The sequence below is a fragment of the Cylas formicarius genome, unplaced genomic scaffold (genome assembly GCF_029955315.1).
Source record: "Cylas formicarius isolate icCylForm1 unplaced genomic scaffold, icCylForm1.1 PGA_scaffold_10__41_contigs__length_53128322, whole genome shotgun sequence".
Lineage (NCBI taxonomy): Eukaryota > Metazoa > Arthropoda > Insecta > Coleoptera > Brentidae > Cylas > Cylas formicarius.
Window position 1 is genome coordinate 24,884,912 of NW_026844214.1, and position 19,357 is coordinate 24,904,268.

At 33.3% G+C, this 19,357-nt stretch overlaps 1 protein-coding gene and 1 long non-coding RNA gene across 4 annotated transcripts in view; one reads left to right on the plus strand and one right to left on the minus strand.

Annotated features, from left to right (window-relative positions):
• Positions 1–668: 668 nt before the first annotated feature.
• LOC132708251 (uncharacterized) lies at positions 669–6,302 on the minus strand. Its single transcript, XR_009619885.1, has 3 exons — positions 5,997–6,302; positions 1,439–1,598; positions 669–752 (listed from the first exon to the last, which is right to left on the minus strand). It is a non-coding gene; the product is annotated as an uncharacterized LOC132708251 (long non-coding RNA).
• A 5,436-nt stretch (positions 6,303–11,738) lies between these two features.
• LOC132708155 (uncharacterized) overlaps positions 11,739–19,357 on the plus strand; it is a 44,627-nt gene continuing 37,008 nt past the window's right edge. For all 3 annotated transcript variants that reach the window (XM_060680292.1, XM_060680293.1, XM_060680294.1), the window contains exon 1: positions 11,739–12,076. In XM_060680292.1, coding sequence (XP_060536275.1) covers positions 11,851–12,076 — 226 coding nt within the window. In that variant the 5' untranslated portion in view covers positions 11,739–11,850. The remainder of the gene's footprint in view (positions 12,077–19,357) is intronic.

The window sequence follows — 19,357 nt, forward strand, 5'->3', positions numbered from 1 at the left end:
TATTTTCGTTTCGTTTTTTATTTCGTTTAAGTTTTGTTTTTCTTCTTAATGATTCCACATTGCAGATTATTATAGGGCAGAGTGACTTTATAAATCTGTATGTAGACTACCAAATTTATGATAAAGATTAGTAGTTATGAAATTATGTTTAATTGGTTTGTGTATATTGCATATGGCGCAATCTATTTTATTTTTTGAGTAAGGTGTATAAAGTTTTTTTCTTGAACTGCATTCTGAAAAAATTATAGTAAATCCGATTTAAATTCTAAGTGTTATGATATACGAAGTCTTAGAGGGTGAGTCTTTGAGTTTCATTCTTCTACAACTTTTATTTTTTAAACATTTGCGTTATTACCCAAATAGCACAAAGACGTCCGTAAAGCGTCCTCGGGATATCTGACGGGACATAGCGTATATCCTAGGGATATACACAGTTTACGACTACAACCATTCTATCCCAGTATTTGGTACTCGCGTGTGATGGAATTAACCCATTGGATATGGTATGGATATTTGAAAGCCACAAGTTGTTCTCAATTAATATTTAATCTTTAATTTTGCTTTTGATGGTAAAAGTGAAGGACTGGTGATTGATACCATTAATAAAATACGTTTTATACACATTTTTTTATTAACTAATGTATGACAGGTTTCCTGTCATTCTTTGGTGAAAGTAGCTCTTTTCAGCCAAGCCGCTATTGAATTCTCACATTCTTTTGATGTTTGTGATGTGTTTGCCTACTTGTCCTCATCTGAAAATATTTTAATACTGAGAAAGACAGGTTTTATATATCTACTTTATAAAAAAAAATAAAAACGAGACTGGTATCTTATATGTTCAAAAAAGAAGGTTTGACGCTGATAGTACTCTCATGAAAGTGATCTTAGATGCTAATTTCCACGATGATGTATACATTTATGTATTTAATTCCATTAAATACAAACCTCATTAAAGTATCATCGATAAGATATCTTTCATGAGAGTAGGTACTATCACGCGCAAAAAAAAACTCGAACAAATATGACATTTCAGTTTCAGTTTTCATGCAATATTTTTTGTTAACCTAAAAATTTTCTTAGTTTTTTTTTGCTCAAGATGGTACCTACTATCATGAAAACAAGCCTTGAAAAGTAAGAAAATCGTTTTCATGTAAAAATTGTACGCTATGCAGGGTGATTCCTAAAATTAATACTTTGTTTTTGGGGGGTGATTCTCGCATCCAAAAAAATATACTAACTATACTATATAACCAAAAATATCATTTTCTTCTGAGAGATTTTCTCTAACATTGCTTACTTAAATAAAAAATTATTTTGGTTTTGTATGACTAAATTTAACTGCTCAAAAAACATATATTTTATTAAATTTTATTTCTTATACTTTATTTATATTACATTTACGTCCTATTTATTTTTAAAAATCATAATACCTACTTACCAAGTATTAATTTTCCCAATTTTAATATTAAAAATTTCTCCTCTTCCTTTATGCCCAACCAATTAATTTTCATTGCAAGTTCATTTGAAATCAGCGGGGTCAGAGCCTGTTTTACAAACTCATAACTGCTGCCGCCGCCTGATCTTGCTATTTCATTGACCTAGCAAGATAATAAAAAATAAGATTGATTTCCAAAAATCGTCACTGGGCTGCGTAGCGCGTAGCGCGAAGCAGCTTTTTATTATAAAAGGAAAGAACTTCGCGATTTTGTGTGGTAAAGGGACGCATTGTTTTCTATCCTGCTCCTGCGGACCACTCTGGAACTTTATAAAATGTCCTTTACATCTCGTCGAACTTCAGCAAACATCGGTATATATTTTTTCAAATATCTCGCGCCCTTTTTAATTGACGAAACCCGAAACTCTCTCACCACACGCATTAGGATACTGTTCAAATAAAATTATCCCATCTTTAACGGTTTTTCATTTATCGCCTATAATTTAGCCACAAAAACCGAAATTTTTAGGATATTTTAGATTTTTTACCCATAAAAGACACACCCTGTATATGATATGATTGTTCGAAGTAGAGGTTATAGCCCTGGATTTTCCACGCGTCCTGGTTCAAGAATTTTTTGAAAATAGTAAATGGTTTTCGAGAAAATAAGTTTTGAACCAATATTTTTTACGATTTTTGATTTGCGACTAATAATTTACTCTGTAAAAAAACAATTTTCTAGGTCTTTTAGATTTTTGCCTATAATTTGAAAACCCTGTATATAATCGAAAAAAACGCCTGAAATAAATGTTATTGAACTGGATCTTCTGTGTCTGCCGGTTAAAGAATTTTGCCAATCGGATGAACGATTATGGAGGGAAACATATTTTTCTGGAAGCTAAAATTACCAAAAAAAATTCTAATATATTTAAGAAATACTTGGTAATATTTGATTGCGCCCAATTTCTACAGTTTAAATGTGGACACGGACTTTTACTTCTCTGCGAAATTTGAAGTTGATATCTGCAAATTTATTACACTTAACACATTTCGCATTTAGCACGGAATATCGGGAACACCCTGTACCTTAAATACAAAAGTTTTTGCTATCTATGCGGGCTATATCGCAATATAAAAGAAAGTAAGATCTGAATCATAGTCTTTCAGTTATAACCAATGTTCAATAATAGGGGGACCAATTTTTCAGTTTTTTTGAATTTGCCCTGTGTGTTTTTGAAAAATTGTCAAGAATAAAAGTTTATAGAGCGTATCTTCTGCTTCTTCTGGTTCAAGAATTTTTTTGATCTCGTAAACAGTTTTTGAGAAATAATGTTTTTCGTAGACCCTTACACGCGCGATTTTTTATTTTTTTAGAATATTTCCCGGCCCCCCGACCCACCCATTTCCAATAGATACTGTCACGGGGCAAAGCTGCATATATGTGCCAAATATGAAGTCGATTGCTTCAAATTTCTGACTCTTATCGTGTTTCATAGCAAGGTCATCGATTTTCGAAAGTAACAAGATTGCTTTCGAAAAATCGTCGTTGAGCGGGGAAAATTCGGAGAATGTAGCGCGGACCAGATTTTAATTTCAAAAGGAAGCCAATTGGGGGATTTTGTCCTTGAGGGACGCATTGCTTTTCTATCGTGCTGCTGCGGACCACTATGGAACTTTCGCAAAATCGATTGTCATTTTATTGTGAACACACCCTGTATAAAGTGCCCTTCACATCTCTTCGAACTTCAAAGTTACGGCAAACTTCGGTAAATATTAAAGTTTTTACAAATAATAGCGTTGCCGAATGATATTTTTTTAAATATCTCGCACACCCTGTATAATTGACAAAACCTGAAACTCTCTCTCGACACAGTTTGCGATACGAACTTTTAGATTTTCTGCCAATAATCGACACATCCTGTATATAATTCAAATAATGTTCGAAATAGGGTGATAGCCCTGGACCTCCCACATTTCCTGGTCTTTGATTTTTTCCAATCGAGTAAGTGATTTTCAAGAAAATATTTGTTTTCTGAAACCATGAAATACGCCGTAATAATCAATAACGTCATCTCGAACAGCGTATGTGATAGACGAAAACCGTAAATACAAAAATTGTAGCTCTCGATGTGGCTTATTACATTGTTTAAACCAATCTGCCATATTTTTCACGCATTTTGATTTACGGCTAATAATTTAATAGCGAAAAGAACGATTTTCAAGGTCTGTATACAATCGAAAAAATGTCTGAAATAAAAGTCAACTCGATCTCCCGTATTTTCTGGTTCTAAAAGTGTTCTGATCGGTTGAATAGTTTTTGAGAAAATCATGTTTTTCTGGAAGCCAAAATATTTAAAGAAAATTTTTCAAAATTTTGAAAAAATTATTTTTTTTAAAATATGCTTTTGCTTCCTTGCCAAATTTAAAATCGATAGCTACATATTTGGGTCACTTATGACGTTTTTGAATATAGTACGAAATACCCCGATCACCCTGTAAAATACCTGAAAACTTTAAATACAAAAGTTTTAGCTGTCCATAAAGGGCTATATAGCTATGTAAAAAAAACTGGCAACAGAATCACAGCCTTCTTGTTATAGTCAATTATCATTACAAAGGGAGACCAATTTTCAGTTTTTTTGCAAATCAAGAATAAAGGTTTTTGGTCCGGATCTTGCGCGTCGTTTGGTTAAAGAATTTCTTCGATCGCATATACCGTCTTGGAGAAATATTTATTTTCTCGATACCCTGCAAGTGCAGTTTTTAAATTTTTATAAATACTTCCCGACCCCCGGCCTCCCCAGTTTCAGTAGCCTTCGTTACGGAGCTGAGCTCTATACATCTGTCAAATTTTAAGCGGATGGCTTCAAATTTCGGACACTTATCGTGTTTCATATTAATGTCCAAAAAACAGTAGAAAATCTGAAAAAAAGATGGACTCCTTGGTTTGATCAGACTTATTTTTTACTGGTTTGTGTAGCTAGTGCACGGCTTAAAAGAAGCCAAATTTGAAGACCATGTTGCAAACTGTTCAAAAGATATAGCCAATTAATGCCAGGTCTACAGAGAAACGGAGAACAGAAAAAAAAACGACGCTGATCATTTCTGTACCAATGGCGGTCCCCTAGGAACTACCGTTGCCGAGATATAAGTTTCGTTTCCAAGCGCGTATAGATACTTTCGAAAAATTCGATTTCATCGATTTTTCGAAAGTAACAAGGCATGATGTTGGTAGACTACACAACAATGGTTCGTTCAGCTTAGAATTTATCAAATCTTATATTATTTATTATACATGAATTCTTAGTTCTTCAGTAATAATAACACCATAAAAAAATAAATGAAATGAAAGCAGTAAGCACAGCACACAAAATACTCAAAATAGAGGCCAAGTCGCCGTATACTTATACCGCCAACAAAAACAAGGCTGAAAAGATGGCGGACGACGAGACGGAAGAGAAGCCGGCGAGATTCGAGCGAGTTCGGCACGACCGCGAGTAGTTGCGTCATTGGTTGCAGCCGAACAGTGTTGTCAAATGGGATCTTATAAACAAATATATTAGTTTTACGTTTTTGTAATTTTTTTACTTAGATGAATCCGTATTTTCTGTGATATTTTTATTAAAAAAGCGTTTCTTGTGTCGTTCGTGTCCAAAAATAATAAAAACAAGTTGCTTTTAACGGTTTGATTCCGGTTTTTTTTAGGATTTGCCAATAAAATGTTTCCCAAAACACCACAATTCTAAAAAAACTAAGTATTTTCTTTCTGTTCTTCAAAATTTAACTTTTTAGGGGATATCTTTAGGCCATCTATTTAGAGGATATCTGTGGTATATCGCGTACAGTAAATTCGCAAGCTATCCATTCAGAGGATATCCCTGGGAAGTATTTTACAGTATATTCTTAGTATATACGTTAACGTATATCCTAAGAATATTCATCCGCATGTCCCGGGACATGCGACTTAAATGGGACATTGACATTTAAGCAAATTGTTCTTTTCGGGAGAAAACTATTAGCCGTGAATTAAAATTCGTTTAAACAGTATTGCAGACCGCATCGAAAGCTAGAATTTTGGTATTTATGGTTCTCGTTTACGGTACTCAAGATATTTGGAAAAATTGAACATCGCTGTTGCTCGCGCTCAATCATGACACGAAATTATTCCGGATTTTTGTTTTTTTTTTGTATTAAATGCTTATTGTGCCAAAGTATCTTTTTTCGGGATGAAGTAATGACAGCGATAAGCCAGGCAATAAGATTTGCCGCGGTGTCGGGTTGAAAAATCCTGCAACCCCGCGTTTAAAAAGCTCAAGCATGAAAACTGTTTCAGCGGACTTATTACCACTGCAATGGGTTGCCAATTAATTTTGATTATTAATCTCTAAAGTTCAAACCTCAAGACATATGTTTTTCATTATTTGTGTTAATCATTATAGCTAGTAAATAATATAATGGCCCTACTATGCTACTACGTCAAAATTCATGCGCCTCAGCTGGCTATGATATGGAAGAGAAGGGAATGATCTTCCGCGGGTACCTCGACATTTCTCACACTAACCTGCACTGCACCTGCAACAGTGATCCCCACACACCTAACTTCTTTTTGCCAGAATATTTAATGTTATCTGAACATTTTGAAAAAATACTGGCGTAAAAATACCACATCCACACTTCTTGACGATCTGTCAGCGGTCATGTTATTGGTTGTTGAACGCGCATTTGCATGTTGAAAATAGTTTTACAATGTCGTTCATAGTATGAAATAAATTCGGAATCATTCACGAACTCACATTGTTGAGTCTGCACAAAGAAATACTCAGAAACTTTTATTTGAAACAAAAAAAATAACCAAAAAATAAACATCTAAACAAGTATTTGTCAACCTAAGAATGTGCATAGGCTTACTGCAATTTCCTTTAAATTGCGGTGTTTTAGGGCTCGTTTCTATTTTGACTTTTCTTATTGATGATTCGCCCTTTTGAACATAGATGACGCCACAAGAATCGCTCCGAAAAATAATAAAATTAAACTACTTTTTTTAACTGCAATTTTTTAACCTAATTTCGAGCATGGGGTAAATTAAATTGTACATTTTGAAATACGCAAACAAAATCAAAGCCCTGGTCTTAGAAATTCACGATTCAATTTTAAAAAGAAAGCAACTTAATTTTCTCGTTTACCAACAGAAGAAAAGAAACAGGTAAAATAGGGGAAAAAATCTGTTAAGGTATTATTTGATCTCCTTGAATATGTGTCTGAAAATATTTTTTTTATTGTTCATTGCTATGCATTGTGATATAGCTTCAAAATAATCGTTCATTACATTTGAAATTGGATTTTCTTCTTACGGTAACATTTGGTGGTAAGTAAATGAGACCTTTACCAATTACCAATTCCGATCGATATTCAACGCTGGTATATTTTGCCATATTAACGTGTTTCTTTAGTAGGAAACAATTTGCAAATAAACGTGTCAACTGTTCGAGAAGTGAAATCGTGTTCAGCAAATGATTTGAACAGTACAATTGAATGTTCAAACAATGATCGAAAATATAACGGCATATTTAGATTAGACACACAAGACCATAAGGTGAAAACTAAAACCTGTCTAAACAGCCTTATATTAAGTGATAAACTAAGTCTAAGTCTGCTTGTACCAGGACTTATAATTCACCCTTTTTTTGTACGAAATAAAACTTTTATAATCCGTATTACATCAACTGAAAGAGGACGAGTTAGTCTAGTATATAATGTATTTAAGTAGATAATTAATTGGATTGTTAAAATGGAAGGAAGTTAAGCTAAGATGGTCAGCCATTTCGAAGATTTTTCTGGGGCCTCATTCCAAGAAAGTTTTGTGTTTCTTTCAGCATTCTTGATAATGTAGTTTTGCCAAAACTCTTTTATTGATCATTTCCCCTTCCGTGTGTTTTTCCAAACATCTGTCTAAATGTTCGCCGCAGAAAAATGTTTTTTACAGCTTTTCCTGGTGCCCGTTTTTCTTTACTGGATAAAAATGTCCGTTTGGTGATTGACGCACCAGTATTTAATCTCGAAATCACTTGCATTTTTGTTTTTAGTGAAATGCTTTTTCTTGTTTGTTATTTTTTATTATCATCCATGGTAAAAACTAAGATTATAATATTTATCATTACATCAATCGTTCTATTGCGCGCCATGGTCCCCGGATATATTAAGCCATTTATTTATCAAAAATTTGAAAAAGCTGATTTGCCTTTATTTTAAAAAGCTTCAAGAAACGGATAGGCGTCTAACTTCTACCCTTTATCCTTTTCTACTCCTATCAAATGCATGAGTATTATACCTGCAAGTTAACCTACTGAGTATTAAGTTAAGTATATATTAAGTATTACTAGAGGACAACCTAGAGACTTTGGTACACTATCTTTTTAATTGTCCAATCTGGCAACACTTGCCTATAAAGTTCGGAGAAAAAAAGCAATTCGTGTCGCCAAACTTTTAAAACATTTATACAGTCTTGAAGTGAACAAATTTTTTTTCAAAACTTTAAAACCAGAAGGATCCTCCAAATTCTCGATTCACGACGTTAATCGAATTTTACGCCCTTCGCTCTTAGAGATACGTTGGTTTCTTTCTGGAAATTAAACTATGTTATAAGGGTGTTTTGAGTCATTTTATTTCCTTTATTGTAAAATGAGCAAGTAAAATAAGTAACTAGGTTGAAGGGATTTGGGCACTTTTTGTTAACATATTTGTTCAAAAAGTTTTCCCCTAGTTTTATGTAAGGGAATTCTCGATCCCACAATGTTAACTCTATCTTCAATTTTAGTTTTAAAGTTAAAAAAAAAATATGTGTTGCTAGTGGTGGTTTTCAGAACCTTATGAGTTTTATCATTTGCTTCCAACTGATAAACCGTTGGTTCTTCTGCAGTGTGACTGTAGATCTTAATATTTTCAGTTGCTGGAGAAGGCTGAGAGTTTTTTTGGTTTATCCTTACGCTCCATTATGTGAAAATGGACTATTTTTTTCAAATATAATAAATAGTAAATGAAAATAAAAAGACTGTAATCTCAGAAGAATAATACACAATGAGAAGTAATGACATAACATACTTTAAATTCGAAGAAATTTCAGAAAGATATACTAAAAAAAGAGCTACTACAGATTGTGAATTTAAGTAAACCTCTTTGCACAATATTTTTTGTCGTAACTTTTGTTGTAACTCCACTTTGAAAATGAGGGACGTTGAAATCCGCTTTCAAGACAAAATAAAGGCAGTGGATTGTAAAAGTGGAGTGTTTCTTATTATTTCTCTTGTCTCGTAGACGACTCGGATCATAATGATTAAAATTTACAAATTAAGTTGTATTGTAAATAGTATATTTTAAAAAAATAATATTTATATAAAATTATTATTATATTCATTATTCTAATAAACTACCTGTAGTAACGCTGATGTCACAGTGCTTTCATTCGCCACTGTTCTTTCCAATGTATGCAAACTAGCGTGACCTTAATCTAGGAACGATTCGAGGTGCGTACCTCTTAAAAACTGAAATACGGAATTCATCAAAAACTGGAATTGCAATGTCCCCCACCCCCCCAAAATTAACTTCTGTGGAGAAAACAGATTTTATGTTACTGTGGGATCGCGCCCACAAGTCACAGTGCCAAATATGATGATGATCTATCATTTCCCACAAAAATGAATTTTCTTAATGGGCACCAATTTGTCTAAACGTGGCGGTGCTATCCGCGTAGTAGACGTAATTAATTTTCAACAATGAGGTAAAACTAAGATATTGACACTTTTATCGCGCGCATATATGCACGATAAAAATTTTTCCTCATGCGCGTTGATTAATTGTGCCCCTAGTGACACACTTATTTGTGGGTGCAGTTCGCGACGTTGGCGTAAATCAAAAATTGTCACCCGCCAACATCCGTGTAACTGAAATTGTTTGGGAAATTTACCAAACCTAATAAAATTTGAATCTCTTCAATTCCGCGTAAAGATTTCCTGAAAAATCGGTTTTTAGACTGAAAATTATTATTATCATTATTAATATTAACTTAATTAAGTTTTGCGATAATGGCACTTTTAAAATGTGTTTATTTCGTATTCGTAGTGTTTTGTTCGTAAATTGACGTAAACTAACCCTTTAAAACACGATATTATAAGATAAACTTAAGTTGAACATTGATTTATAGATATTTGTGTCCACAAGCAAAATTAAACAGATATCTTAGTTAGCTCTGCTAGTAGGAAAGCAGTTAGAAAAATATGAATAACTATTTCGAAAAGTTTTTTTTTCTATGCCCTTCTGTAAAATACCTAATTATACACCGATCTAGTGTGCAGAAAGCGTCACTTTACTCCGTGAGTTTCGTGTCTCACGGATCCGAATTACTTCGATCATTTCCGGGATATTATCGCACGGGTTTGGGAGCACTTGGATATTTTCGGAGATTTTACCGCACGTCTTGAATTTTAAGGTTTGTCAATTCTGACGTGCAAAATAAACTAGTGACTCAAATGCCGTTCACCTCACTTGTTGCATAGTACACTATTTTGTACTGCCTTCTGTAAGATACCTAATTATACACCGTTCTAGGGAAAGTGCTATTTTATCACGTCAGTTTCGTTTTCCCCGGATCCGAGCTACTTCGGACATTTCTGAGTTATTATTTTGACGGTCTGAGGGTCATGTCAGTGAATGTATTCGCGTTGTTTTGTAAAAAGGTGCTGAAAAAGTAGCGGTTGTAGAAAAAGTATCGTATGCAACATATTTGGTAAACTTTTAAATGCCGTTTACCAAACTTGTATAATATACTATTTACATCGTAGATATCCAGAAAAGCCAGAAAATGTTGAATAATGACCTTGCGGCATTCACTAACCAACATGGTCGCTATTAAGTTTGGAAGCGGCATTTTTACGGCAGTATTTTCTCAAAATATGTGTAAATCTCGTTAAGTGTTCTGGCAAAATGATTTAAATGTGTGGAAATCGCCGTGGTAAAAAAAATGGCGCAAACTGAGGTTAATGGGTAAAATGTAGAGGTATGCGCGGAAAATCAATACCGCGGAGCAACAATTTTTACCGTAGTAATAATCTATACCAACGGTACTACTTTTTCCTCAAGAACTTCTCTTGTATAACAGTCAAATACCCTACAAAAAACTACCAACTCTGTTTCGCCTTGATAACAAATACCTCCCCAAATCATAATCGAGTAACCTTCAAAATTTCTGCCTGCTCTTATGTTACGATCCTCTGCATGTCTGTAAACTGGAATAGGTGTATCCGAAAAGTGAATACCTTGACTCATCCTTAAAAAGAACCGAGTCATTAATATCCCAATTAACATGTTCTGTAACGAATCTTTAACATGCCACACGATGAGCCCTGGTTAACAAGGAAGCCGTAACAGGTATTCTGGCTCTTATTCCAAATTCTCTTAATCTGTTCCTAATCGAATTGACAGTTATTTATTTTAGGTCAAAATAGTCTAATGCACTTTTTTAATGCAAAAAATCTACTGCACGCAAAAAATTTAACTTGCAAATGTTGAAAATAAAAATTGTCTCTTATTCGCTAGAATTGAAAGTAATTTTTCCAACTTAAAGTAGATCCTAGACGTATCACAAATAATGTTTTTCTAAAAAAATCTTTTGTTCAAAACTTTTCTTAAGTTTTTAAAATTATGCGCTACTTTTCGTGGCGAGTGTATATCTAGAATTTTCCTGGGAATCAATAAAACAATTATATTTAAAATAAGAAGACTAGTATTTACTCCAGATGAAGAGAATACCATGTGTATATAAAAAATTAAGAAATGTGGATGAAACAATGCGACTTTTTTATTTTATTTTTTTTTATCGTTCGTAATTTCTGAGTTAAGGGGGTAGGAGTACCTTAGTTCGAATTAAAGGAGCAGGTAAAATCTGAAGCGCAACGATCCTTCCTCTTCAGTTTGATTTTAATTTTGACACACTCAAAAACCCACCTTACAGTTACTCAAACAAATTTAGGTAAATTCGACCAAACATTTACATTCCTACAAGTTTTTATGTACTGCCTAATGAAACGAGCTCGCATGACACCGCCGAAAATCCAAATTAAACAATTCGAATGATTGAATCTCCTCGTTAATAAGTATTTTCTCAGCCGATATTGTGCGCAAACAAAACCGGTATACCGAGGATCCGGGCTCACGCCGGTCGGTCGTTCCACATAACTTCCTCCTCCGGCGACATAAAGCATCTCTCTGATCTCACCCGTTTCCTTATATAAATACATCCCACTTTTTTCGGCGCGTCTTACATTCGCGCGGATGCCATCAACGTCCGGACGGTAATCGAAACAGATCCGCCACCGAACCGACCGATCCAGCATCCGGTGAATTATTTTTTACGTGCATCCGCCATGTCTTTCGGAGAACGTTTCTTGGTTTTCTCGTGTCTAGTTTGTGCGATCGGGTGCACCCAGCTCAACAATGGGACCGTCGCGGACGAGAATCGGAAAAGCTCGCGAAAAAGCCGCGTCTTGACATCTTACGCGGGGTTGGTCACGTGCGCAGTCAAGTATGACGCAGATTGTTTCATCGATGCGGCGCAGGAATATCTGGAAGACGAAAGAACTGATCTGCTAGGTAAGTAAGTTATAACATAATTCGACAATTCGTAAAACAGGAGCAGTTCTAAATTACAAAGATAGCATTTTTTTGACTTAGGAAGACCATTTGGGTTTATTTTATGTATGTTCAGTTTTATAGCTAACTTATAGGTCTTGTAAAATGAGTCAATGTAAAAAATAAACAATAGAAGAGCTGTTGAATTAGTAAATCCAATGACAATTACATGCATGCCGCCATGTAATAGCGCCTTCCACAAACCATTTCCATATCACCGTCACCACCAGATATTGTTCCTATGCTATGTTTTTCAAATAATGGACACTGGTCCAGGTGAAATTAACCTTTCAAACTCAGTAGCTACACAATCCGAAATAACATTTCCTACCCACTTAACTAACAAACTACGAACGATGGAAAAAAAGTTAAATAAAAAAGTCGCATATATTATATACATTTTTAAATTTTGTATATATACGCGATGCCCTGTTCATCTATCAATCTTAGGTAAAATATTTTTATTTAATCTGTTAAAAATAGGTAGAAGGAAAAAATGCGTGGGCTCTAAAAATAATTTAAAAATGTCTTTTTTATTTATTTTTCGGAAATACAAAAATAAATATTCTAACGAAATCCAACTTTTTGGATCATTTCCATAAAGTTAACGACAGTTTCAAAAATAAACGCAAATTTATCTACTGGATGACACGCCGGGTGTGCATTCAAAAGATCGAGTAGTCACTAAATTTATCTAGTGTTCACTAGTTCGGACCGCATGGGAAAAACATCCCATGGACGTCTGCAGGTCAGCAGTTGTTTGAATTACTTTCATTTCATTAACTAATAGAACTTCCACATTTATTTATTAATTTTAATTATTTCATTGGTTTTATTCTTATTATTAATAATTGAGGTACAGTTAGACATCTATACAACTACAATTTATAATTCCAGAACTTGAAAAACTTTTACATCTATAAAATTTTTCAAAATTCTGAAAAAGTTAAAAAAAAAGGTAGGTGTAATGTCTGGACTGGATTTGGACAACCACATATATTAGTTTGTAATCAAAAACACATATATTTTTATTTTGTATTACAATCTGAAATCCGCCTTCCAAATAATAAATTTTATTTTTTATAATCGCTGAACAATATCCACCTTGCTACATACAACATAAAATTAAAACTAGGTCGTAAGAACCTTACTAAAAAATAATTTACAATTTTCGAATATAAAAAAATCATTAAACATGGAGAAGAGTTTCGTAAGGTTACTCAAAGTTATTCAAGTTACTCAAATTATAATTCATTGTCACGTGCTAAGGATGATAATTTAAAATTCAAAAAAAATCTTTCTTTAATTCTAAGTATTCGATAATACTTGCATCAAGAAAATCATGGCTTCTATTTATATGAATGAGGTGAAGAAGAAGGTTCAGATTCATTAGATCTTTATTGGCAGTGCATCGAGATGTTTTTCGGCATAGGTGTAATGCAATTCGAATGATGACACTAAAAACCAAAGTTTTTTTTGCAAAACAACAAGAATATATTCACTGACATGACTGTCAGAATTGGCAAACGTCAAAATTCAAGCCGTTCAGTAAAATTTCCGAAAACATCCGATTGCTCCCAAACCCATGCGGTCCCTGAAATGTCCGTAGGGGCTCCGATCAGTGGAGTAGGAGAAGGGAGTAGAAAAAATATATTTTAAATCAATTTAAATCAATTATACTTTATAAATGTAATAATTTATAAATGATTATAGATGATATTTATCGTTTTCATAGTGTTTTTTATAAATAACTTACCGATTTTTATAATCTCGTTTTCTAAAAATTCTACTTTAAAACACACGATGTTACAAGTTGTTAGAAGACTTAAAATAATAAGTAACTAACTTTTGGCCAAAATTTCGATTTATTTATTTTTATGGAAAAAACATTTTGAACTTAAATTTTGTCAATAATAATTTTCATGAAGCAATCAAAGGTATGTGTGGTGTAGATTTTATTCAGATATCTGAAACCATTTCAGACATTATTGAATAATTGAAACTAATTGACTCCTATTTAAGATATATATTCGAGTGTGTTAAATTAAGTAATAAACTCTCGAATGGTTCTGGGGTGCCGCAAGGCTCGGTGGTTTGTCGTCTCTTACCCGTAATTTGCTCCCAGTTTTAGATATGCCGATATAATAGCAAGATATTATGAGTTTGTCGATAACACAGCTCTTGTTGTGGAAAGTAGGGAAAACGTAAATCACGTTATGTCATGAATTTTCATAAACAAATAAAGTACATAATGTTAAAAAAACAACAAATAATTCATGTCGAAGGAAAAATTGGTAATATAGATTTACAAAAGGGTAGTGTTTTAAAAATATCTTGATCTTGGTCAGTCTCCTAATGTCAGTTATTTATAAATGCAGAACGTTTTACCGAAAACTGAGTATTTAATTTACAATACATTTTTTAATGCATTTTCGTTATTTAATACATATTTGCAAGTATTACAAAATATAACACTTAATGTTCATTTTAGCTATAACATTCCTTCTTCAAACCAATTATATAAAAATCTAACAATCTTACAATATGAATTTATAAAATTCTACACAATGTATAGCGAAACCGTTTAATTGTCTTGCAAATAATATAAAGTACATTTAAAATGATCAACATTTTCTTGCAATTTTGAAAATGAATAAAAAAAGTTAATTCTTTATACCTTGCTTTAATTACCGTTGTAGAATATTGTAGAACTTAACAAAAACTAACGGCATTTTTTAATATTCATTTTACCCACGGAATATTTTCCAGAAAATGTTCATGTCAATTTCAAAATAGTACCAACACTTATAAAATATATCAACAAGCATTTAAAATTTCACATCGCCATTTTTCTACATATAAATTACTATCGTAAAAAATAGTTTCACCATTTTCTTGTTTTGTAAGGTAGGTGAACCAAATGCAAGGACTTTTTTTTTAGATATAGATACCACTCTTGAAGTTCAGAAATTTTTGTCAGTGCTTATTCAAAATCTGATTATATATAAATTTTTTTCATAAGTACACATCAAAAATGGGACACCAGGATAGCGTTTTTAGACGCACCAGATTTTTCTCTATCGTGCTAATTGTCCTTAAAATTTGGGTCGATGTCGCGTTGTATAAAATCGAAACCAGAAGAACCGTTAAAATGCTAAACGGACGTTCGAAATTCGAATCGGTGTGTTAACCACCAAACATACAAATATCATACAGTTATCTACATATTATTATTATACGCATTGTGCGCGATGTGTCATCCGAATTCGTACGTGAAATCGATAGCCATTCCTGTTTGTGGAACATCATTTTGCGCTACTATAAATTTAACCTAATAAAAAATTTGAATTTCACAGTTTTTGCGCATGTTATTTTACAAAATACCATTGATCTGATTTATTATTTGATTTGTATTCAGAAAATGGAAGATTGGATATATATAATTGTTATACCGAAAACAACAAACGGGTCACTTTAACCAAGAGAATATCAGAGAAAATATCCACAAAGAACAATTCCCGATTTTTTGGAAGAATTGAAAGTGGCCTAAAGAAGCTTGATGTTTTAAAGTATAAGAAGCGGAACTATTACATTTACTTTATACTATTATATATTATATTGTTATATATAGTATATATTATTAGCTCTAATTTCCACACAGCACCACGTCGATTTAGAAATCGTTTGTTCTTAATTCTATTTTTTATAGCTTCAAAATCATGGCCAACTAACAACAAAACTTAACCGCCGCATTATAGCATTATTAGGATAGGAAAATGTTATTGTTCTGCTTATTTCGGTAACAACAAATTTCGGGAATAGACGTTATACAAAGTCTGATCCGATAAAATAATTTTTAAGCCATTTTGGATCATCCTGTATTAATTGAAATTCAAAACATCCACCCAATATATGATAATAACCCCCCTTCGACTAAGAATTAATTCAACATTAAATAATTAGGGTTCCTTTATAGGAATAATTCCTAATTATTTTAGGGCCCGCCAAATATAAACCAAACTATGGAACTTTTCTATTTAACTTTTTTTCTCTCGTTCTTAGTTTTTGGTTGGTTATTATTAGAGTTATAAAATACAGGAGTGTATACGATCTAAAGGTACTTGAGGGACAAACGGAAATTGAGGAATAGAACTAGGTGGAGCCAAAGGGTAAGAAGTTTCAGAAGGCTAGACCTCAATATTGATGAAATAGGGAATTTCTTTGAATAAAGACTTTTTGAAGAGATTAAATAAAATAAAAACAAGTTTTACGTTTCTCGAGGTGTTTCATCAAATTTGATGGGTCCGAAAAAATCCAAAACTAAGTTCAGGAGAAGCCAAGTGTTTATTATGTTAATTATATCAGATGGCGTGATAAAACAGTTATTCAGTTAGCGTCTGTCGGTAAAATGGCTCGACGAGTTTGACCCAGTGAAGAGCAACAATAACACTGAATTACACTTTTCTAGACAGAGTGCGAATCTCTTCTTCCTTTATCGCACCGCTAATTGCCATTATCGCCCAAGAAAAAGTCGGAATTAGTGCTAAACTTGGATGCGGAATGATGCGTTTTCTCCCGCCGCACACGCACATACATACATACATACACATACAACCATCGAATGTAGTTTGCAGGTTAAGTTCGGAATAAACTAGATTCGTGGAGAAAATGCAATTGAAATGCTTATAGGTACTTTTCAAAGTCTGGTTCTATACAGGGCGTTCCAAAAATATTTTAGGTTATGATTCCTTCTTGAAAAACATGCGGTTTTTAAGATATAGGGTGTATTAAAAGGCAAATTTAACCCGAAAAGATTAAAATTATTAAATCCCGATGACACCTTAGCAAATGTTATTGGGTCGAGTTAATCGTTCAATGATTCGTGTATGTTATGTTATGAACGCAACTGATCTTAATAATTTTAATCTATTAAGGCTAATTTAGCTTGTTAATATACCAAATAACAATGCCAACACAATCGAGTATATATTTGTTTATATACTAATAATATTTTTTTCAATTTAATACCCTGTTTCTTGACGAAACTGAAGTGGTAAAATGACTTTCCGCGGGCTAAATCGGTGTATAATTAAGTATTTTACCGAAGGGAGTAGAAAAATACATTTTTCTACTCCCTTCTGTAAAACACCTAATTACCTACCGACCCAGAGTGCGGGAAACGTCTCTTTACCACGTGAGTTTCTTGTCGCACGGATCCGAGCCACTTCGGACGTTTCCGGGAATTTACCGCATTGGTTTGGGCGCAGTCGGATGTTTCATGAGAGTTTTCCGCACGGCTTGAATTTTGACGTCTGTTAATTTTGACGGTCATGTCAGTGAATGTATTTGCGTTGTTTTGCAAAAATGTACCCAAAAACTAACGGTTGTAGAAAAAGTTTTGATAACCTTTTTAAGTAAACTCGTAACTCAAATGTCGTTTACGAACCTTGTTGTATAGTGTACTATTATAAGGAAGATGGTAGAAATGTAGCTCCAGTAGCTAAATTTTCAAAAGGGGTCTGTGAGAAAATAGAATGGTTTAGATCCTTACTTTATTTCAATGCTTATTACTATATCTGTCTACTCCCTACTGTAAAATGCCTAATTATACACCGATCTAGCGAGTCTTTTTACTACGTCAGTTTCGTTTCCCACGGATCCGAATCACTTCGGAAATTTCCGGGATATTACCACACGGATTTGGGAGCAATCGGATGTTTTCGGAGATATTACCGTACGGCTTGAATGTTGACGTTTGTCAATTCTGAATCTATTGCTATTGTTTTGTAAAAATGTACTCAAAAACTAACGGTTGCATAAGAAGTATAGTATGCAATACGTTTGGTAATCGTTTTAAGACACTTAAATACCGTTTACCGCACTGCATAACATACTATTGTTGTTAGTTATTGGTTTATATTTCTACACAAATTAATTTTTTTTTTAAATAAAAATATATTTTTCAGAACAAAATATTTTATAAAAGAAACGTTTTTTAGCAAAAACAAATGTAACTATTTGTCAACACAGTCTTGGTGGCACTATTGCACGTTAATCCCAGTTACACATTTACATGTCCTCTAACTTTTCCATTAACTGGTTATTAAACTCGTCTTTACGGGTGCCCCGTCATTTTGATAATTTTTCCAATTAAAAAAAAAAAATTAAGTAAGCACCTACACCAAAGTTTTGAAAAAACTATGAAAAACATACTAGAACTTAAAATCCTTATACATTCATAGCCGACAATATGAAAACATAAATTACTAACAACACTTTTTTTTAACAATTAACGTAATTACCGTGCTTGTCGAAAAATACGGTAGATACGATAACGTTATAAATATACGGTGTACGGGTGGTGGTAATGTTCAAACTAGAATGATTGTAATAATCATATTAACTAAAGGCAACTGGATAGTGCAGAAACTATATAAATATAAAAGCAATATTGAAAAATCTGTACAAACTAGTTATTTGCTGCACCATCCTTTAATTATCTACTATTTTGTGGGAAGCGGCTGATTCCTCCAACCCAAAAGCGTATTTAGTTAGTTGGCAAATTAGCTGGTTAGTTTGAGAACTAACCCAGAAACCAAATTATTATAGTATTCGCTGTATGTCCTTCAATATTGGTTTAGCCCTTCTGGATGTTTATCACATATTTTAGATTAATTATAGCAGCTGCAGATATTGCTGTGGATGAGGGCGATAAACAATGGGATGTTATCAAGCGAAGACAACAGAAATTCGGCTTGTATAATAAATTTTGACTTAATCGACCAGGAAAATTAACAATGTGTTTAACAAATTAGTTTCTTAGTTGTAGGTTGTTAATTTAATTTAGTTTGTTAACGTTATGGCAAAAACCCACTATTACGCCCGAATATGCAATTACCGCGTTAAAAGCATTCGTTATTTTTTCCTTTTCCGGCGTAAGGTCAAATGTTATTCAAAAACGTTCTCTTGTCCCATATACATGTAAATGCACGAAAGTAAAACGGTGTTGTAGGAAATTTCCGCGACTCGGATTTTTATTGATGCACAACGCCGTCTCGCGGAAGATATCAATAGGAAGAACATATGTGCGAAGCGGGGTCACGGTCGCAATAATCGCGGATTTTTTTTCCGCCGCTGTTGTTCAGAACGGGATCGTTAAATTTAATGGTTTCGATGCAGCGTGCTACTTTTTGAAAAAAAAAAACGATTCGCTGGTTTCGAATTAGGGCACCCAACCTTGTT